Genomic DNA, 16,208 nt, shown 5'->3' with positions numbered 1-16,208 from the left:
ATGAATAAACTGTATTATTCTGTCCTCTTACTGAAAAATGCTACCTGGTTAATTTGTTCTAACTTTTTCTCACCCAGAAAGAAGATCTTCAAATATATTTTAAATATCATAAGAATCTGCCCCGAGCCAGGGCAATCTGGCAAGAATGTCAAGACTGCACCTACTTTGGGGTAACATTGCATTTCTAAGGTCTCCCACAAACTGTTTTCCCTGGACACTGTTTATGTACATCCAATTTGTAAAGAAATTGAAAGTATGAACTAGGAAGAGGAGTTTGGCATTGGAATTTATGTTTATTAAAAGTCTCTCCTTTTTCGAAATTATACACTGGAAGTTTCAATGCTGCCCTGAGTCTCCATGGGGCAGCCCTGTAAGGAGCAGTTGTAGCCTGGTGAGAAAACCAGGGTCCTCTTCTAGGATGGGTTTTAAAAGTGGAATTAAATCACACTTTGGGGTTCCCTGGAATGATATCAATAAAAGCCCATCATGTACCCTTGACTAAACTCCACCACCCCCAAACCCCAATTCTAAGACAGCCTTTTCAGAAGGCTGCCCCATTGTCTCCCTCGTAATGGACTTACTTTCTAAAAGAAATAAATGTTCCGGCATCCCTACTTGACTATAAAAATACTAGCCAAGCCCATCCCCTTTCCCATTACTCTCATTTTACACAATGTTCCTGACGGACTGAACAGCCAATAACATTATGAAACTGGTCGACACAGCTGCCCCTCCTCTCCATGAAGAGCTCATTTCACTTCTTGTATTTAAAGGCTGCCGCTTCTGTTCTGAGTGTGTGTGTTGTTTTGTTTTATGTTGTTTCTGTTTGGCTTTTCAAGGTATGCCAGCGTCAACTGGGTCACAGTCTCCCTCTTTTTAAGTATCTGAGAGGACCAAGCCAGAGACTTGTAAAGTACCAGATGTTGTTGAAGGTAAATCGATGAGACAGTGCTTCCTGTGCTGGGAGAACAGATGTGGGCGCTATGGTGCTCTTTTCCTTAGACACGTAGAATTGTGACTTCGACTTCCGGAGGTGAAACTATGTCTAGATTTCAGGCTTTTTCTGTCCCCAGGTCTAAATCAGCCTCCTCGATGAGGAATAAGACCAAAGAATCGTAGGGTCCCGGGAGCCTGGCTAGTCCATCGTGCGGCCAGGACATGGATCTCTAAGGAGAGCCCAGTTTAGGGGAGCAGAGGTCCTTGGGAGGAAAGTGGGGAAGAGGGAGGCCAGCACACGGCTGGCAGCTGAGAGGGTGGGGAGGCAGCCAGACCTCTATTCTCGGTAAGATATCTACAAGTAAGATGTCATCTGCTCCGTTTTACAGCTGGGGCAAGGAGCTTCAGGAAAGACGTGTGATTTTCCCTAAAGCTACTGTTTTACGTGCATTTAAACAATGGAGGGGAGAAGGCGAAACTGGATTCTTCTCTCCTTTTGCGACATCTACCTCTCCCCTTAGACTGAGGATTTTTCTCAAGAGCAACATAACGGAATGAATTCTGTTCTGCTGAATCCCTAGGTGGTTCTTTCTTTGCTCTGACACCAGCACACCTGCAGGAGAGCACTCCCAGACCCCGCCACCACCCGCCCCACCCCCCACCCCCGCACACACAGGACAGGGGCTCTGTCAAAGCTGCTTCCCCAGGTGTGAGCTCAGGGAAAGGTTCGGGTCACTCCTCCAAGGTCTGTTTTGAATTAACCTTTATAAGCAGCTCTTGCCCAGTGGCTACTCTCACTTAATTTAAAAACAAGCCCCTGCTGTTTACTGGGTATCTTCCCACATGTATTTCTTTTTGTTTGTTTGTTTTTGTTTTTGTTTTTAAAAAGAATTGTTTATTTACTGAACCTGGGGCAGATTAGATACACAACCAATTTTAAATTTACATCTTTTAACTCAATTTTGAAGTGTTTTCACACACACACAAATTGGCATGCAACAGTTACCCTAAGGTAAAACACAGTCACCTTAAACCGTTGCAGGTATTTTCGCCCAAGGTTGAAAAATTGTTTATCCTGAACATGAAAACCTGTAACAAATTTAAATTAATTATATAAAACTCGTTACTTGTAGTTTTCCCCTTGCAAAGATCCAAAAAAAATGTGCAAGTAACTAATATACATCAGTCACAACATAATCCTGGATCATCCCCACACCAAAACTAGATGCTCCTTTAATTTTAAACCCATCATCAGAGGCCAAGAGAAAGTCATTTCGTTTTATACAAAACAAAATTCACACCCACCTGTATTTCTTATTTAATCCCCACCATCAGATGTGCCAAAAGGCTCTGAAGTGTGAAGAAACTGAGGCTCAGGGGCAGTTAAGCTTATTGCCAACGTTTTGCCCTCAGAACGAGTTACCCTCTCAGCTTTGCATCAGCAGGCCCAGCCTTGGCTGCGCCGGCTCTGCCGCTGCCAGGGTGGGACGCCTGGACCTCTCAGGCCTTGGTTTTCTCGCCTGTAAAGTGAGGACACGAGAACCTCCTGCACAGGTTGCTGCGAGTGACGCAGTAGAGAGCTCACTCAGGGCTGACCCCCAGGAAGCTTCCGCAACATAACGTGCAGCTGTTGTTCTATACATGGAGCCGTCACGCCAGCCTGGGAGTGAGGACGATGACGCTCTGCTTCCCTCCGAGGGTGGCATCTGTGAGCGTGTTTTGGTACAGCGTTAAATGGTAATACTCCATGTAGGCTAGGGGCTGGTGAAAAAAGCTTTCATTTATGGCTGGTGGGAACATAGTACTTCTCTGAAGAACTTGGAAACATGCATCACAACTCTTAACATGAACAATTCTACTTCTAGGAATTTATCCTTAAGAAAAGTGTATAAAGATTATTATTATTATAGTAAAAAATTATTGAACCTAAATGTTTAACAGTAGGGGGGATTAATCAATTATGATTTAGTTATAGGATGCAATACTCTGCCACAATTAAAAACCATGTTTTAAAAAAAATATAATGTCATGGGAAAATGTTCATGATACGTTGTTGAGAAAAAGCAGGCTACAAAATAGTGTGTCCAATGTGATTCTATGTTTGTGGAAAGAACTCTGTGCTGAATGTACCATTTACTCTTTCCCTCTTACTTGTGACAAACAGACAAATTTATATACATCCTCAGTTTAGCATTGGCTGGAGATTGTTTGCACAACAGATTAAGTTGGCCTTCTACTTTTTGATTTTCAATAAAGCTTTTGGGTTAATGCAGGGTCTGCTGGATTGTGAGTCACCTGAGGATTTGGAGGTGGACCCAGGTGATCTAGAAGGAGGTTCGGCTAAGGTACTGGATATTAAATATCATTCTATGTACTAACTGCTAATGGTGTTTGCCTATACATGGAAGGACTTAGGAGCGATTTTGTTTTCTTTGTTTATGATCTTTATTGTGTAAATTTTCTAAAATAATATGCATCCTATAATTCATAGTCAGGAAAAAACAAAAAAATAAAGACAATTTCGAAGTGGGGATTTGTAATAGGATTAAGTGGTAATATATCTTCTTCCTTCCACATAAAAATGTTTTACTGGAATACAAAAGTAAGGGAAGGTGTAAAATGCATACATAAAAGACTGGAAGTAAATATAATAAAATCCCTTCAGTGGTTTTCCTGCATGGTAGGATTATGAATGATTTATATTTACTTCTTTGTACGCCTTAGTAAATCTATATACATTATGCCCTGTTCCCTTCCAAATGTGTGTGTATATGTGTGTGAATTCTAAGACAACCAAGAAGAAACTTGGAAGAAGTGATGGCCACACCAGACTGGGAAGAAATTTGTGGCTTGGAAGTGGGTTTTTTCAATTTTTCTATTATAAAATTCTGGTTTTAACAAGAATAATATGAGGCATGTGTCTCAAGGGGCGGTCATTTGCATGTCCTCTCTGCTCAGATGGTGCCATGGGGATGCCTTAAGATTAAAGGAAGCTCAAGGCACAGGTAGTAATTTTATAGCCTGGAGCAAATGCAGGTAGCCTGGTTTAGAGGAGTTTAATAATGTTTGTAAGAATTTACCCTGAGTTAGAGAGGTTTAGTAACGTTTGTACGAGTCCTATATCACACACTGTAAAGCTAGCCACCTGCGGTGTTTGTGGGAGGAGGGTTAGTGGGAAGGAGAGGGAATAGGTAGCCGTTGAGTCTCTAAAAGCACATTGAGTTTCAAGTATTTCGGAAAGAGGAAGATGCCTGGTGTAAGAACTTTTAATCCTTTGTTAATGACGTTACAATAAACTCGGGTGAGGGTGTGTCGTCTTCCACCAGGACCTGGAACACATTTACCCTGAGTAAGAAGGTAAGAATCCATGGGAAATCGTTCAGTGGAGGCAGCAGGCTCTGCTCCATTCATCAGCCCCGTCACGCATATCTCTTATCCAAAGATGCTAATCTTCAGTTTAAGTAGAGATTAAGAAAATGCACAACGCTTTGCTTACATCATGCAGTAGAGGATAAGAAGAGGTGGGGCTATAGGCGGAGCAGCAAAGAGCTCTCTGTTCTTTGTTGTAGAAGTTGATGTGTTAAAAAAAAAAAAAAAAATGGAGGAAGCCAAAATCTTTTTGTTTGTATTTACCAGATAACAGATAGATGTGCTATGTAGGTAGCAGGGGAATAAAATACGGAAACCCTAAGCAAACGACTTTCAAGCTGAAACAACCATCCCTATCACGTCCTAAGTGTCACAATAGTAATAATTGGAACGTTGGTCTGTTAAATTAGGTTTGCCCTTAAAGCTGGGTCTTTATGCTGTTTGGGAGGTGCGGATCACGTTGGCTTACCTCTTTGGCATCTTTAATGGTGATAGAATATGGGAAGGGCAGGGGGAGGAGAGGAGAGAGAAAGGGCAGAGCTCCAGGAAATTCAGTGTGGCAAATGCCACCGTTATGGTGTTTACACATAAATCATTAGTAAACCTCTGCACAGCAGCCCATTCTTTGCCTCTAAAGTTTACAAATATCCTCCTCTGGAATGGTTTTAAGTATAATTTTACCCATAGGAATAAGACTGTCACATTAAATACAGGAATATGATACTCAGATTGTACTTTTCAATAGGCCCTGGGGGTAGGGGAGTAAAAGGGAGAGCACCCTATTTAAAAGGGCTGGGGTTTTCATGCTTTACAAAAGCTCAGGATGTTTCTTATATAGGCAGAATATAATGTCCATGATTTTATGAACTTCATTCTTCATTAGTACAATGTGCAGAAAGTGTAATTATTTTGCTTGTGTGTGCGTGTGTGTGTGTGTATCATATATTGTACTTAAACCAGCAAATATCCTTAGCTACCATTCTTTGGGAGCAGGGAAACAGGTTGATGTACCTACCTTCTCAGTCACTTCATGCTGGCTGGATCCGTGGCTCCTTATCTCTGTCCTGTTTCCCTTCTTCCCTTGGTAGATGGTTTACCTTTTGATTTCCAGCAAGGCATTTGCTTTCCACAGAATGGGCCAGAGAGAACCAAGGATTCAGCCTTCTCAGACGACCTACAACAAGCTTTGGCCATGATGGAGGATTTGATCAAGTCCTGTGAGTTGGCTGTGGACCTGGCAGCAGTCACTGGATGTCCGGTATGTTCCATAGCAAGTGCTGGGACGTTTCAACAAAAGGCAGGCACAGTATTACAAAGGTAGCAGATACTGTGGCAAAGTTAGAGAACTGATCTGTGGGAAAGGAATTTGACTCTGGAGGAAAGTTACCTAAATCGGTCAGTAAACCTGTGCTACGAGATTCCAAGCAGCGCCTCAGCATTTTTAGGAATCTTGGGTTGTGGCCCTTGGGATCCTGAATGTTGAAACTGACCCATACTCTGGAAAAAGCAAGAACTCAGGGACCAGAACATATTGGGCGGGGGAAGGTGCTGAGGGAGTAACTTATTTTCTCACTCGTGGCACCATTAAAATATTAAAAGATTTTGCCTCTTGAGTTATATTTTCTCTGTGAAAATTACTTTGAAAATGGGTCCTAAGTGAACATCTAACCCCATTTTACATCACAGATCCCAGAAGAGGCCCAATAAGCATATATTGTACGTCCCTTAATCCAAGTGCTTAAAGAAAAATACCAAAAGAGAGAGTGCTTGGGGGTTGAGCCATCTCAACTCTGGCGTTAGAGTTAATCCCGAGCAGGCCAGACCCAGGCATTCCAGGCAAACTATCCTCTATAACTGTATCATTGCCCTGGGACTGGGACATAATTAATATTCAGCTGGTTTTCACTGTGAGCTACTCTAGATTTTGACTCAGGGGTATTTTCTGTCATTGTCATGACAAATTACCCCAAACTTGGTGCCTTCGAATAGTGCAAATTTATTGTCTTACAGTTCCACGGATCAGGAGTACAACATAGTCTCACTGGGCTAAAATCAAGGTGTCTGCCTTCTGTTCTGGAGGCTTTAGGAGAAAATCTCTTTCACTGCCTTTTCCAGTTTACAAAGGCCACCCACTCACTTCCTCCGCTCATGGCATCTTCCTCCCTCTTCAATGCCAGCAATGGGGGGTTGAGTTCTTCTCACATCATATCACTCAGACCTTCCCTTCTTTCTCTTCCACCTTTAAGGACTCTTGTGATTATATTGGGCCCAACCAGTTAATCAAGGATAATCTCCCCATCTCAAAGTCAGCTGGTGAACAACCTTAATTCATTTGTCACGTAACCTGACCTAGTCTCAGGCTCCAGGGATTAGGACATGGACATCTTTGGGAGGCCATTCTTCTGCCTCCCACACAGGGATCAAGCATTCAGAGAATTGTTGATACATGTCACACAGATAATTTCCTTCTCTTTTTTACCTTTTCATTTTTACCTGGATTTAACATACTGTTTATTGAGGTCTGGGTAGATGAAATGACCTTTCTTTTCTTGTCAGAAATCAAACCACGCAAATTAATTAGGGGCAAAAAACCCTGTGATTTTTGATTTCCCTCCCTCCTGGTTTTCCTCTGGCCAGCATCTCAGAAACAGCCCCACTGGGTTTGCTGAGATCTGGGCAGCGATGCTATTACTGTCCCCTGGGACTCCAGAATGCTCTCTGCTTACTACTGATGCAAGATTCAAGAGGGTATTCATGAACCATGGGGTGTGTGGCAGAGGGGATTGTTTTCTTGATGATAACTGTTTCCTTCTTTGGCTTAAGGAAAGTCAAGAGAGCAATTTGTTTAATCATTTGGAACATCTTTCTGTTCTTCTTTTCGTCTTTGAACACATGTCAGCTACCCCTATCAGATGTCCCTTTCCCTGAATCAAAAGAGTGTCCTGGAACCTGTAGTCAGGGCAGGAAACTCCCAGCTATTATTCTGAGTGTAAGTAACATAGGAAGAGGAAGTTATGAGAAAAGAATGATTAAAATGTGAGTAAATAGCAATCTACTCTGATTTCATTCCAAGCTGGTTTGCATGCAAATAAGATGAATGAGTTTATAGAATTTTAGAGATTTTTTAACACCAAGGCAAAGAACTTTTCTCCCCTATGAGTCCTGAGAATTACACCTTTGACATACACTCTGTGGTTCCTTTTTCACTAAGACTTTAACTTGCTTTACATCTAATACAGTAAGTAATGTATCCTGACAGTTTTGTATAATCCTACTGAATTATGGAAGAGCAGGCATTGGACTTTTCAACTTTCTGATTCAGAAACAGGTCCATGGAAAGAAGAGGTGACTCACCCCAGTCACATGGTCATCAGCCAGGACTACTTCTTGGATCTCTTCACTCCCTATCCAGGGTGCCAACCTCTCAACACATTCTTCATCTGATTCTGTTTAGAGTTTACTAACAACTCAACTACTGTTAGCTCAGATCTAATGATTCTGAGATTCTTTGCGTCAGCTTTGTAGAACTTTATCACAAGGTGTTTACCATCACATGCTGTAGGTAGAGATGAATCCAGAACTTAACTTCTTAGTTTCTCTATTGACATCCAATATTAACCTGGTTTTGTGAAGAAAAGAAATTGAACTTGGTGGGATGAATTCATAATTAAAACAACTAGAAAAAAATGCCCTTCTGATATTTACATTTTCTCCCTGTTGTGTATACTCAGTTAATTCTTGGTTTAATTTAATCACAGAAGATTTAAGAAAAAAAATTTTTTTTATTGGAGTATAATTGCTTTACAATGGTGTGTTGGTTTCTGCTTTATAACAAAGTGAATCAGTTATACATATACATATGTTGCCATATCTCTTCCCCCTAGAAAAAGTTTTTTAAGAAAATTTGTTTTGTGGAACACTGAGATGTAATTTATTTCCCTCTCTTTACAAAAAAAAAAAAGGTCCCCCCCTAGTCAATTCAGTGCGTAAAATATAGATGCATTTAGAGTTCTTTTAAATCCTCGCTTGCCAGGAACATGTTCCAAGGTTGAATAGTAAAGGTTGAATGAAATATTTTATTTTCTGAAACAAATTTATGTTACTCGATAAAGGAATTATTTTTATTGCAAATTTATTGTGGGCTAGGGCCAGGTATTTTATTTTCTATTTTAGTTCCCACTTTCCTTACCATAGTGTTGGCTGCAGAGATAAGGCTGAGTAAATAATCTTGATGACTCAGTGGAATTGCCTTGTACATCATCCCACCCTCACAGCACCTATGTTAAAGGGTGATTGTGAGGCATAAATGAGGATTAAATCATAGGGCACCTAGCACTATACCTGGCACCTGGTAGATACTGAATAAAGGGCCCCAGTGCTGACTTATTTGTGTACTTAGGCTGGAAAGGAAGGAACCCCTTTGCTTCTGGCAGTTGTAATCACAGGCCCCTCAGTCCCACAGCTTCTGCTTTTCACTTCTGGACCAGGCTTTGTGCTAATTCACTTATCCAGATGTTTCCTGCCTCTTTGTACAAGAAGTATATAGCTCTGTCCCTTTAGCTGTCTTTGCCAGGAGTGAAAACCTGGACCCCCAAAAGAAGTCTCCTTCTGGAGGCTAGTTCTCCTACGTTCACTCTCTCAGTCAGATTCTTCATTTGGTTAATGTAGTCACATTTGAAATTCTTACCTCAGAGCTCTTACCTACAAAATGTCCACACATGAAAATGGCAGCATTTACTAGATTATTTTGCCATCATTTCCCATATCAGGGAGACCATCTGACATTTCATTTGCTGATTTGTTTGGGGCAGCCCCTATGTTGTATCTCTGAGCTCACACCCATCAGATTCATCAACACACCAAAGTGATGGCCACACTATTACGTCACTAGTGGAAAAACTGGTTGAGGCTACATTCATTTCCTAGAGCTGTGATAACAAAGCACCACAAATTGGGTGGCTAAAACACACAAAAATGTATTCTCTCACGGTTCTGGAGGCAAGAAGTCCAAAATCAAGGTTGTCGGCAGGCCCATTCCTCTAAAGGCTCTAGGGAAGAATCCTTCCTTGCTTGTCTCCTGGCTTCCTTGGCTTATAGCTGCATCACTCCAATTTCTGCCTGTCGTCCTAACTGTCTTCTCTATGTGTGTGTCTTTGTTTTCTTATAAGGACACCAGTCATTGGATTAGGGCCCACCCTTATCCAGTATGACCTCATTTTAACTAATTACATCTGCAAAGAGCCTATTTCCAAATAAGGTCACATTCTGAGATCCTGGGTGGACATGAGTTTTTTGGGAAATACTATTCAAGCCAGTTCAAGGTCATCACTGAATTAGCTTCCTCACATTGCTGAGCATTTAGCTTCATGTCCCCTCAGGCACTCACTAAATGCCAATAAATGATTCCATACTTTAGGGCACAAGTATCTGCAAGAGGTTGTACACGTAGTCTCTGGCCTTGGGACCAACTCCTGTCTGACTGGAAAGAAAGGATACATATGGTTGAAAAGATGGCCAAGGGTCATCCTTGGTCCTGTTCAGAGCAATCCCCCTACCCTCTTCCCTTTGGAGGCGGAGTAGCCTCCACACAGGCATGTGTCCTGGATGACGGTAACGTATGTACACCTGTCCTTCATCACTGCTATACAGGTCATGTGCCCTCGGCCACCACAGGATGGGCCTCAAGCATTGAGATGTCTGATCCCGTCACAAGCGTGGTCCTAAGAAAGTTTATGCAAGATGTCCTGAATGATATGTAGCCCATCTCTTCCAACTCATCTCAAAAGACCCAGCAATTCCCTTTAGTGAGCTCCAATGATGACAGGCTTACTGGAAAAGGCAACCATATAGCCTCAGGAAGAGTCAGAACAATGACAGGACAGGGCTCATGGATGTGAGAACTAAACAATTCCAGGCCACAGCAACTCTAGGGCTTTGGCCTGGGAGGGAGCTGGGGTTCTCACCTGTGTGCTCTGCCTATACGTGCCAGGTATGTCCTCTCCCCTCACCGGCCACTGACTGGTTCTTTCCCCCCATTGGTGTCTTTTCCTCTTCCTCATAGTTTCTGATGACTTACCTTCTTCATTGCTCTGCTTCCTTATCATTTAGTCCACCTCCAGCCCTCTCATAAAGCATCTCACAGGTACAAATCTTGCTGCTTACTGCTTCCTCCTTAGTTCTCCTCAGTTCAGACAGGGATCAGATTGGCCATCTGGCACATCTTTTTTACACCGGGCCTCTGTGGTCAGGGGCTGGCCCGTCACTGGATTCACATCCTTTGGCCAATTGCTTACTAAGGTTCAAACAGCTGTGGCTGTGGGAGGGATGAGAAGTGCAGAGGCTGTAAAGGACAAAAACGTCGCTGCCTAGGGTGGCCTCTTCCGCCTCTACAGCCCACGGCCTTGGCAGACACCTTAACTCTCATCGCCCAGCCCTCTGCAGGTCATCAGAGTGTACCCCTGGGCTTGTTCCCCCGCTCCCCTAACCTTCTGGCCCCTTTCAGAATTGCTTTTAAAAGCTGTACTATGAAACGATGCCTCCACATTCCCCAGATGTGTTATTAGAAACAGCTTTACCTAAAATCCATTCATCTATCTATTCTGGGATGCGGTTGAAGGTGGGCTCAGTATTTGACACAGTGACCCTTTATGAAGACCCATGGGAGAAATTTCTCTCACGTCTTATTAACAAATTGCCATGCTTTCCCTTAACAACTGGTTTGGGTATGTCTTTGGACATAATGAATCATATAACTCACCAGATTTCCCTCTGTACTGCCTGCTAGAAGGTCAGAGTCTAGTCTGCAAAAGGTTCACATGCTTTATATTGTATGGGTTTTGTGTACATCCTCTTCATCTTAACTGCCTTAATCTCTATTTTTTTTCTTCAGCCTAATTTCCTTGGTTAGTTTCTGTCTGCCTATAATGTATATGTTTTTATAAGATGTATCTAATTTTTGAAATGGGGTGAAATATAAATAAATTTTAAAATAGAAACTACTGATTACAGTCGTTCCTGTGGCAAAGGTTAAACATCTACTTTTGCCAGCTGCCTTGACTAAACATATTTCCTGCACTCTATAGGTCTGAACTGTACAAATTGAATGTGTGTAAAGGAGAAAGCAATCACTGAGGGCTGGGATGGTTCCATTTGAGTGGGTGCAGGAAGGAGGTGGATAGAGTGAAAAACTCCTCACTGGTCCTCATGGACCCATCGCCCATCTGTCTGCGGGTGCAGTCAAGCTAAGCCTGTGCAACCTGCAACGGAAGCATCGTGCTTTTAGGAGAGAAGGCCTTGTGACTGGGGCTCTTATTCCTCAATGAGGATTTTATTCACTACATTTAACACGTGTAAATTTTACAAAGCAAAAAGAGAAAAATAGCACTGAAAATATGACACAAGCGCCATAGAAATGACTAGAGTTTATTGCCCTTGAAGTTTTTGTTTTTAGACTTTCAGATATAAAGTCATTCATTTTTTTAAAGGTATTCACAGTTTGTTCAATATAAATAATAAGTTATAGGGCTTCCCTGGTGGCGCAGTGGTTGAGAATCTGCCTGCCAATGCAGGGGACACGGGTTCGAGCCCTGGTCTGGGAAGATCCCACATGCCGCGGAGCAACTGGGCCCGTGAGCCACAACTACTGAGCCTGCGCGTCTGGAGCCTGTGCTCCGCAACAAGAGAGGCCGCGATAGTGAGAGGCCCGCGCACCGTGATGAAGAGTGGCCCCCACTTGCCACAACTAGAGAAAGCCCTCGCACAGAAACGAAGACCCAACACAGCCATAAATAAATAAATAAATAAATAAAATTTTTAAAAAATAAAAATAAATAAATAAATAAATAAATAATAAGTTATAAAATGCACATATGTCTAGTAATAATTATCAGAAATTGTAGGGCTTTATCTCAGCTAGATGTAACTCAGGGAAATGTCTCTGTCCTGGTCCTGTTCAAATAATTTTTCCTTTTGGTGTTTTGATTCAGGGAAATAAATTCTTGATTTTCTACTTTAAGTGATATAATTTTTGAAAACTACCAGACAAAATACCACATTTCTAGATCATCACACTCCACTACCTTTAGAGAGAGCTCAGAGAAGGCCAGGTCACTTCATTTGGACTTTCAACCAGACATATGATGGTGGAAGGAGACATAGTGTGTGCCTTAGAGCCAAAAAGATGAAATAAAAAATTTGTCATTTGGAATTATCTTTGCACTGTTCACTCACTCTGAAAAATGCAGAGTTGAATGTAATTACCATTTCCATTACAGTGTTATGAAGATTAGGTCATACTAAGCTTTCTCCTTTCAGAACAAATCTCATGTTCTCAGGTTCTCATATACCTGAAGGAGAGGTTAGGATACAGATGGAATACATGGATTACCAAAGATCCATAATGCAGCAAAGATTCTGGCTCTCCCGAACATAATTAAAATATTAATTTCTTGCCCTTTTTAAGTCGTGTCTTGTATCAGAAACAAAGAAGAAGAAATGGAATTCTGCTAGCTAAAATTAATTGCAAGACAAAAATATGGGAGTACCAATATCTTCAAAGTATTGCTAACATGCTTTATGTTTATTACCTTATACAGCTGCACTATTTCCTTATATAACTGAATGATGTCATGCTCAGTGAAGGTCACAAAATTGTAGCTTTGATTAGTGACAGATTAGCCTGACTGGCTCTTATAAGATTGTAAACTTCAAATAAGCATGGTCTGTAATTTGAAAACAGACCCCTAAGAGTTCTTTCCCGTCAAGTAATTTAACAGCTTCTTTCTGTGTGTGTCTGTGTGTCCCAAAGGACGATATCAGAAAACTGGGCAAGCTGTTGATGCATGGCTCTTTCAACGTCTGGACAGTTCACAAGGATCGTTATAAGATGAAGGATTTAATTCGATTTAAGCCCAGCCAGAGGCAAATCTATCTATTCGAACAGGGAATAGTGTTCTGTAAGATACGAATGGAGCCCAGTGACCAGGGCCTGTCTCCTCACTACAGCTTTAAGAAGTCTATGAAGGTAAAGGGGTCCTATTGCACTTGGGAGTCAGCACAACCCTATGGAGAGAAATGCTGTTATCCGTATTTTACAGATAAGGAAACTGAGGTGAGGTTAACTTACCAAATGCCACACAACAGAGCGAGAATCCACACACAGGCCTGATTCCAGAGTCAGAGCTTGTAATCAGCCACTAGATAGGGCCAGCGCTGGCACAGAGGTGCCTTTGTGCTGGGTGGAGAAAAGGGACCCAATGGCAGCCTGTCTGGACAAACTAATTAAAAAGTACCCTCTTTCCTCCAGGCAGAGGATTGAACGCCTTGGAGATTAGAGCATGGGCTGGATTTCATCTTCTCAACCACGCATCTTTGCATGCAAGTGTAGGCAATATCCTGACCCTGGGGGTGTAGGAACCCATGTCCACACCAAACATTGCCTCTCACCCATATAAGAAATATTTCATAGCTAGCGATCACACGCACACACACACGTGCTCTTGTGATTAAAATTGGTAGTTTATTCATAGTACTTCTTGTTATTTTTGTTTCTTAATGGATGCTAATTCAGTTACTACTATGTAGAGATTTGTGAAATACTCACGTATGAAAGGAGAGATAATCTTTTTGCTTAAAGTTGAAGGCTACAGCTCTGCATATGGAAACATGTAGTCTGTCTTGTCCTCTGAAACAGACAAGACAAATGACACTGTACCAGGTTATGTTTTATGCTCCTTGGGGCTGTTAACAGAGGACAGCAAAACACTTGGAAGGAAGATGGAAGAAGAGAGTAATCAAGGGTAGCAAAGATTAGAGTGGCTGACAGGGATAATTTTTTAATCAGAAAAGATGGTACAGAAAATTTTCTTCTTTCTTTACAATAGTTAATGACACTTTCAATTCGCCAACTTGGAAGGGGGAGCAACAGAAAGTTTGAAATTGCCAACCAAAATGGACTTGAGAAATACATCCTACAGGTAAAATTCATGCCTTCCCCATAGGTGTCCTTTTCCCTTTCCCTATCGTGTTCCCATGACTCAACCAGTGTTTTCTATCACATTCTAAAGGTCACCCAGAGAATAAAAGTCCTGTCCAATTAATGCACCAGGTGATCTGATACTCATAGTATTTTCTTATTTGTAATTGCAGGCAGCTTCAAAAGAAATCAGAGATTGTTGGTTTTCAGAAATAAGTAAATTATTGCTGGAACAACAAAACAATATGAAAGGTAAGGTTACCCTTGCTGACTTTAGTCTGGAGAGTTATACTGATTCCAACTTTGTAGTGGGTATGGAGATTGGGGATATTGTTAAAGAAAATGCTTTGCCTAGAAAAAAAACTGTGGGCACATTTTCATAGTACCTGGAAGCACCTGTGGATGCTTTAGATTGTGTGTGGGTTTTTGTGGTTGTGAGCATGTCCCTTTCACACATACTCCCACATTCCCAATTGCCAAGATCCAATTTTCTCAATCAGAAGTCAACAATCTGCAGCCCAGAGGAGGGTCTTCGCCAGAACTCAACCATGCTGGCACCCTCATCTCAGACTTCCAACCTCCAGAACTGTGAGAAATAAACTTCAGTCATTTATAAGCCACCCAGTCCATGGTATTTTGTTATAGCAGCCTGAACCAAGACAGCACACTTGATGAAAATCAGTTAGCCATAGATATAGAATTCTCTGCTGACAGTCTTTTCCTTTAAGCACTTTTGTCATCCCACTGTTTTGTGGCCTCCATAGTTTATGATATGAGTTAAGCTACTTATCTTATTAAAGATTCTTTGCATGTGACAAATTGCTTTTCTCTTGCTGCTTTCCAGATTCTCTGTCTTTTTTTTTTTTTTTAATGAAAGGGTAATTGACCTACAAAACTATGTTTGTTCCAGGTGCACAACACAGTGGTTCAGTATTTCTATACACAAAGTATTGCTATAATTTATGTCAAAAAGTATACTGCCTGGGACTTCCTTGGTGGTCCAGTGGCTAAGACTCTGAATTTCCACTGCAGGGGGCATGGGTTCAATCCCTGGTCAGGAAACTGAGATCCCACATGCCACACGGCACAGGGAAAAAAAAAAAGTATACTGCCTATGTTTTCTTTCAGGAGTTTTATGGCTTCGGGTCTTACATTTAAGTCTTTAATTCATTTTGAGTTTATTTTTGTATATGGTATGAGAAAGTAGTCCAATTTGATTCCTTCACATGTAGCTGTCTGGTTTTCCTAACACCATTTATTTGAGACGCTGTCTTTTTCGCATTGTATATTCTTTCTCGCCTCCTTTGTCATAGATTAATTGCCCACATAAGTGTGGGTTTATTTCTGGGCTCTCTATTCTATTCCATTGATCTATGTGTCTGTTTTTGTGCCACTACTATATTGTTTTGATTACTGTATCTTTGTAGTATAGTTTGAAATCATGGCTCATGATACTGCCAGCTTTGTTCTTCTTTCTCAAGATTGTTTTGGCTATTCAGGATCTTTTGTTTCCATACAAATTTGGAATTATTTCTTCTACTTCTGTGAAAAATGCCATTGGTATTTTGATAGGAATTGCATTGAATCTGTAGATTGTCTTGGGGAGCATGGTCATTTTAACAATATTGATTCTTCCAATCCATGAGCATGGTATAACTTTCCATTTGTTTGTGTTGTCCTCAGGTTCTTTCATCAATGTCTTATAGTCTTCTCTCCTTGGTTAGATTTATTCCTAGGTGTTTTATTCTTTTTGATGCAATTGTAAATTAGATTTTTTTCTTGATTTCTCTTTCTGATAGGTCATTGTTAGTGTATAGAAATACAACAAATTTGTGTATATTACTTTCATATCCTGCAACTTTATGTAACTAGTTGCTTTTCCCTTGCTGCTTTTAAGATTCTCCTTTATTGTTATTTTTTACCAATTTAA

At 41.2% G+C, this 16,208-nt stretch overlaps 1 protein-coding gene across 1 annotated transcript in view; it reads left to right on the top strand.

Annotated features, from left to right (window-relative positions):
- MCF2L2 (MCF.2 cell line derived transforming sequence-like 2) overlaps positions 1-16,208 on the top strand; it is a 237,771-nt gene that overhangs the window by 198,275 nt on the left and 23,288 nt on the right. Inside the window, exons 19-25 of the mRNA XM_059920599.1 lie at positions 78-170; positions 840-932; positions 3,210-3,281; positions 5,438-5,563; positions 13,112-13,327; positions 14,187-14,279; positions 14,452-14,530. Coding sequence (XP_059776582.1) covers positions 78-170; positions 840-932; positions 3,210-3,281; positions 5,438-5,563; positions 13,112-13,327; positions 14,187-14,279; positions 14,452-14,530 — 772 coding nt within the window. The remainder of the gene's footprint in view (positions 1-77; positions 171-839; positions 933-3,209; positions 3,282-5,437; positions 5,564-13,111; positions 13,328-14,186; positions 14,280-14,451; positions 14,531-16,208) is intronic.

Source organism: Balaenoptera ricei, chromosome 4 (genome assembly GCF_028023285.1).
Source record: "Balaenoptera ricei isolate mBalRic1 chromosome 4, mBalRic1.hap2, whole genome shotgun sequence".
In the NCBI taxonomy this organism is placed as follows: Eukaryota; Metazoa; Chordata; class Mammalia; order Artiodactyla; family Balaenopteridae; genus Balaenoptera; species Balaenoptera ricei.
Note: the sequence above shows the minus strand (reverse complement) of the source record. Positions and strands in the feature narration are given on the sequence as shown.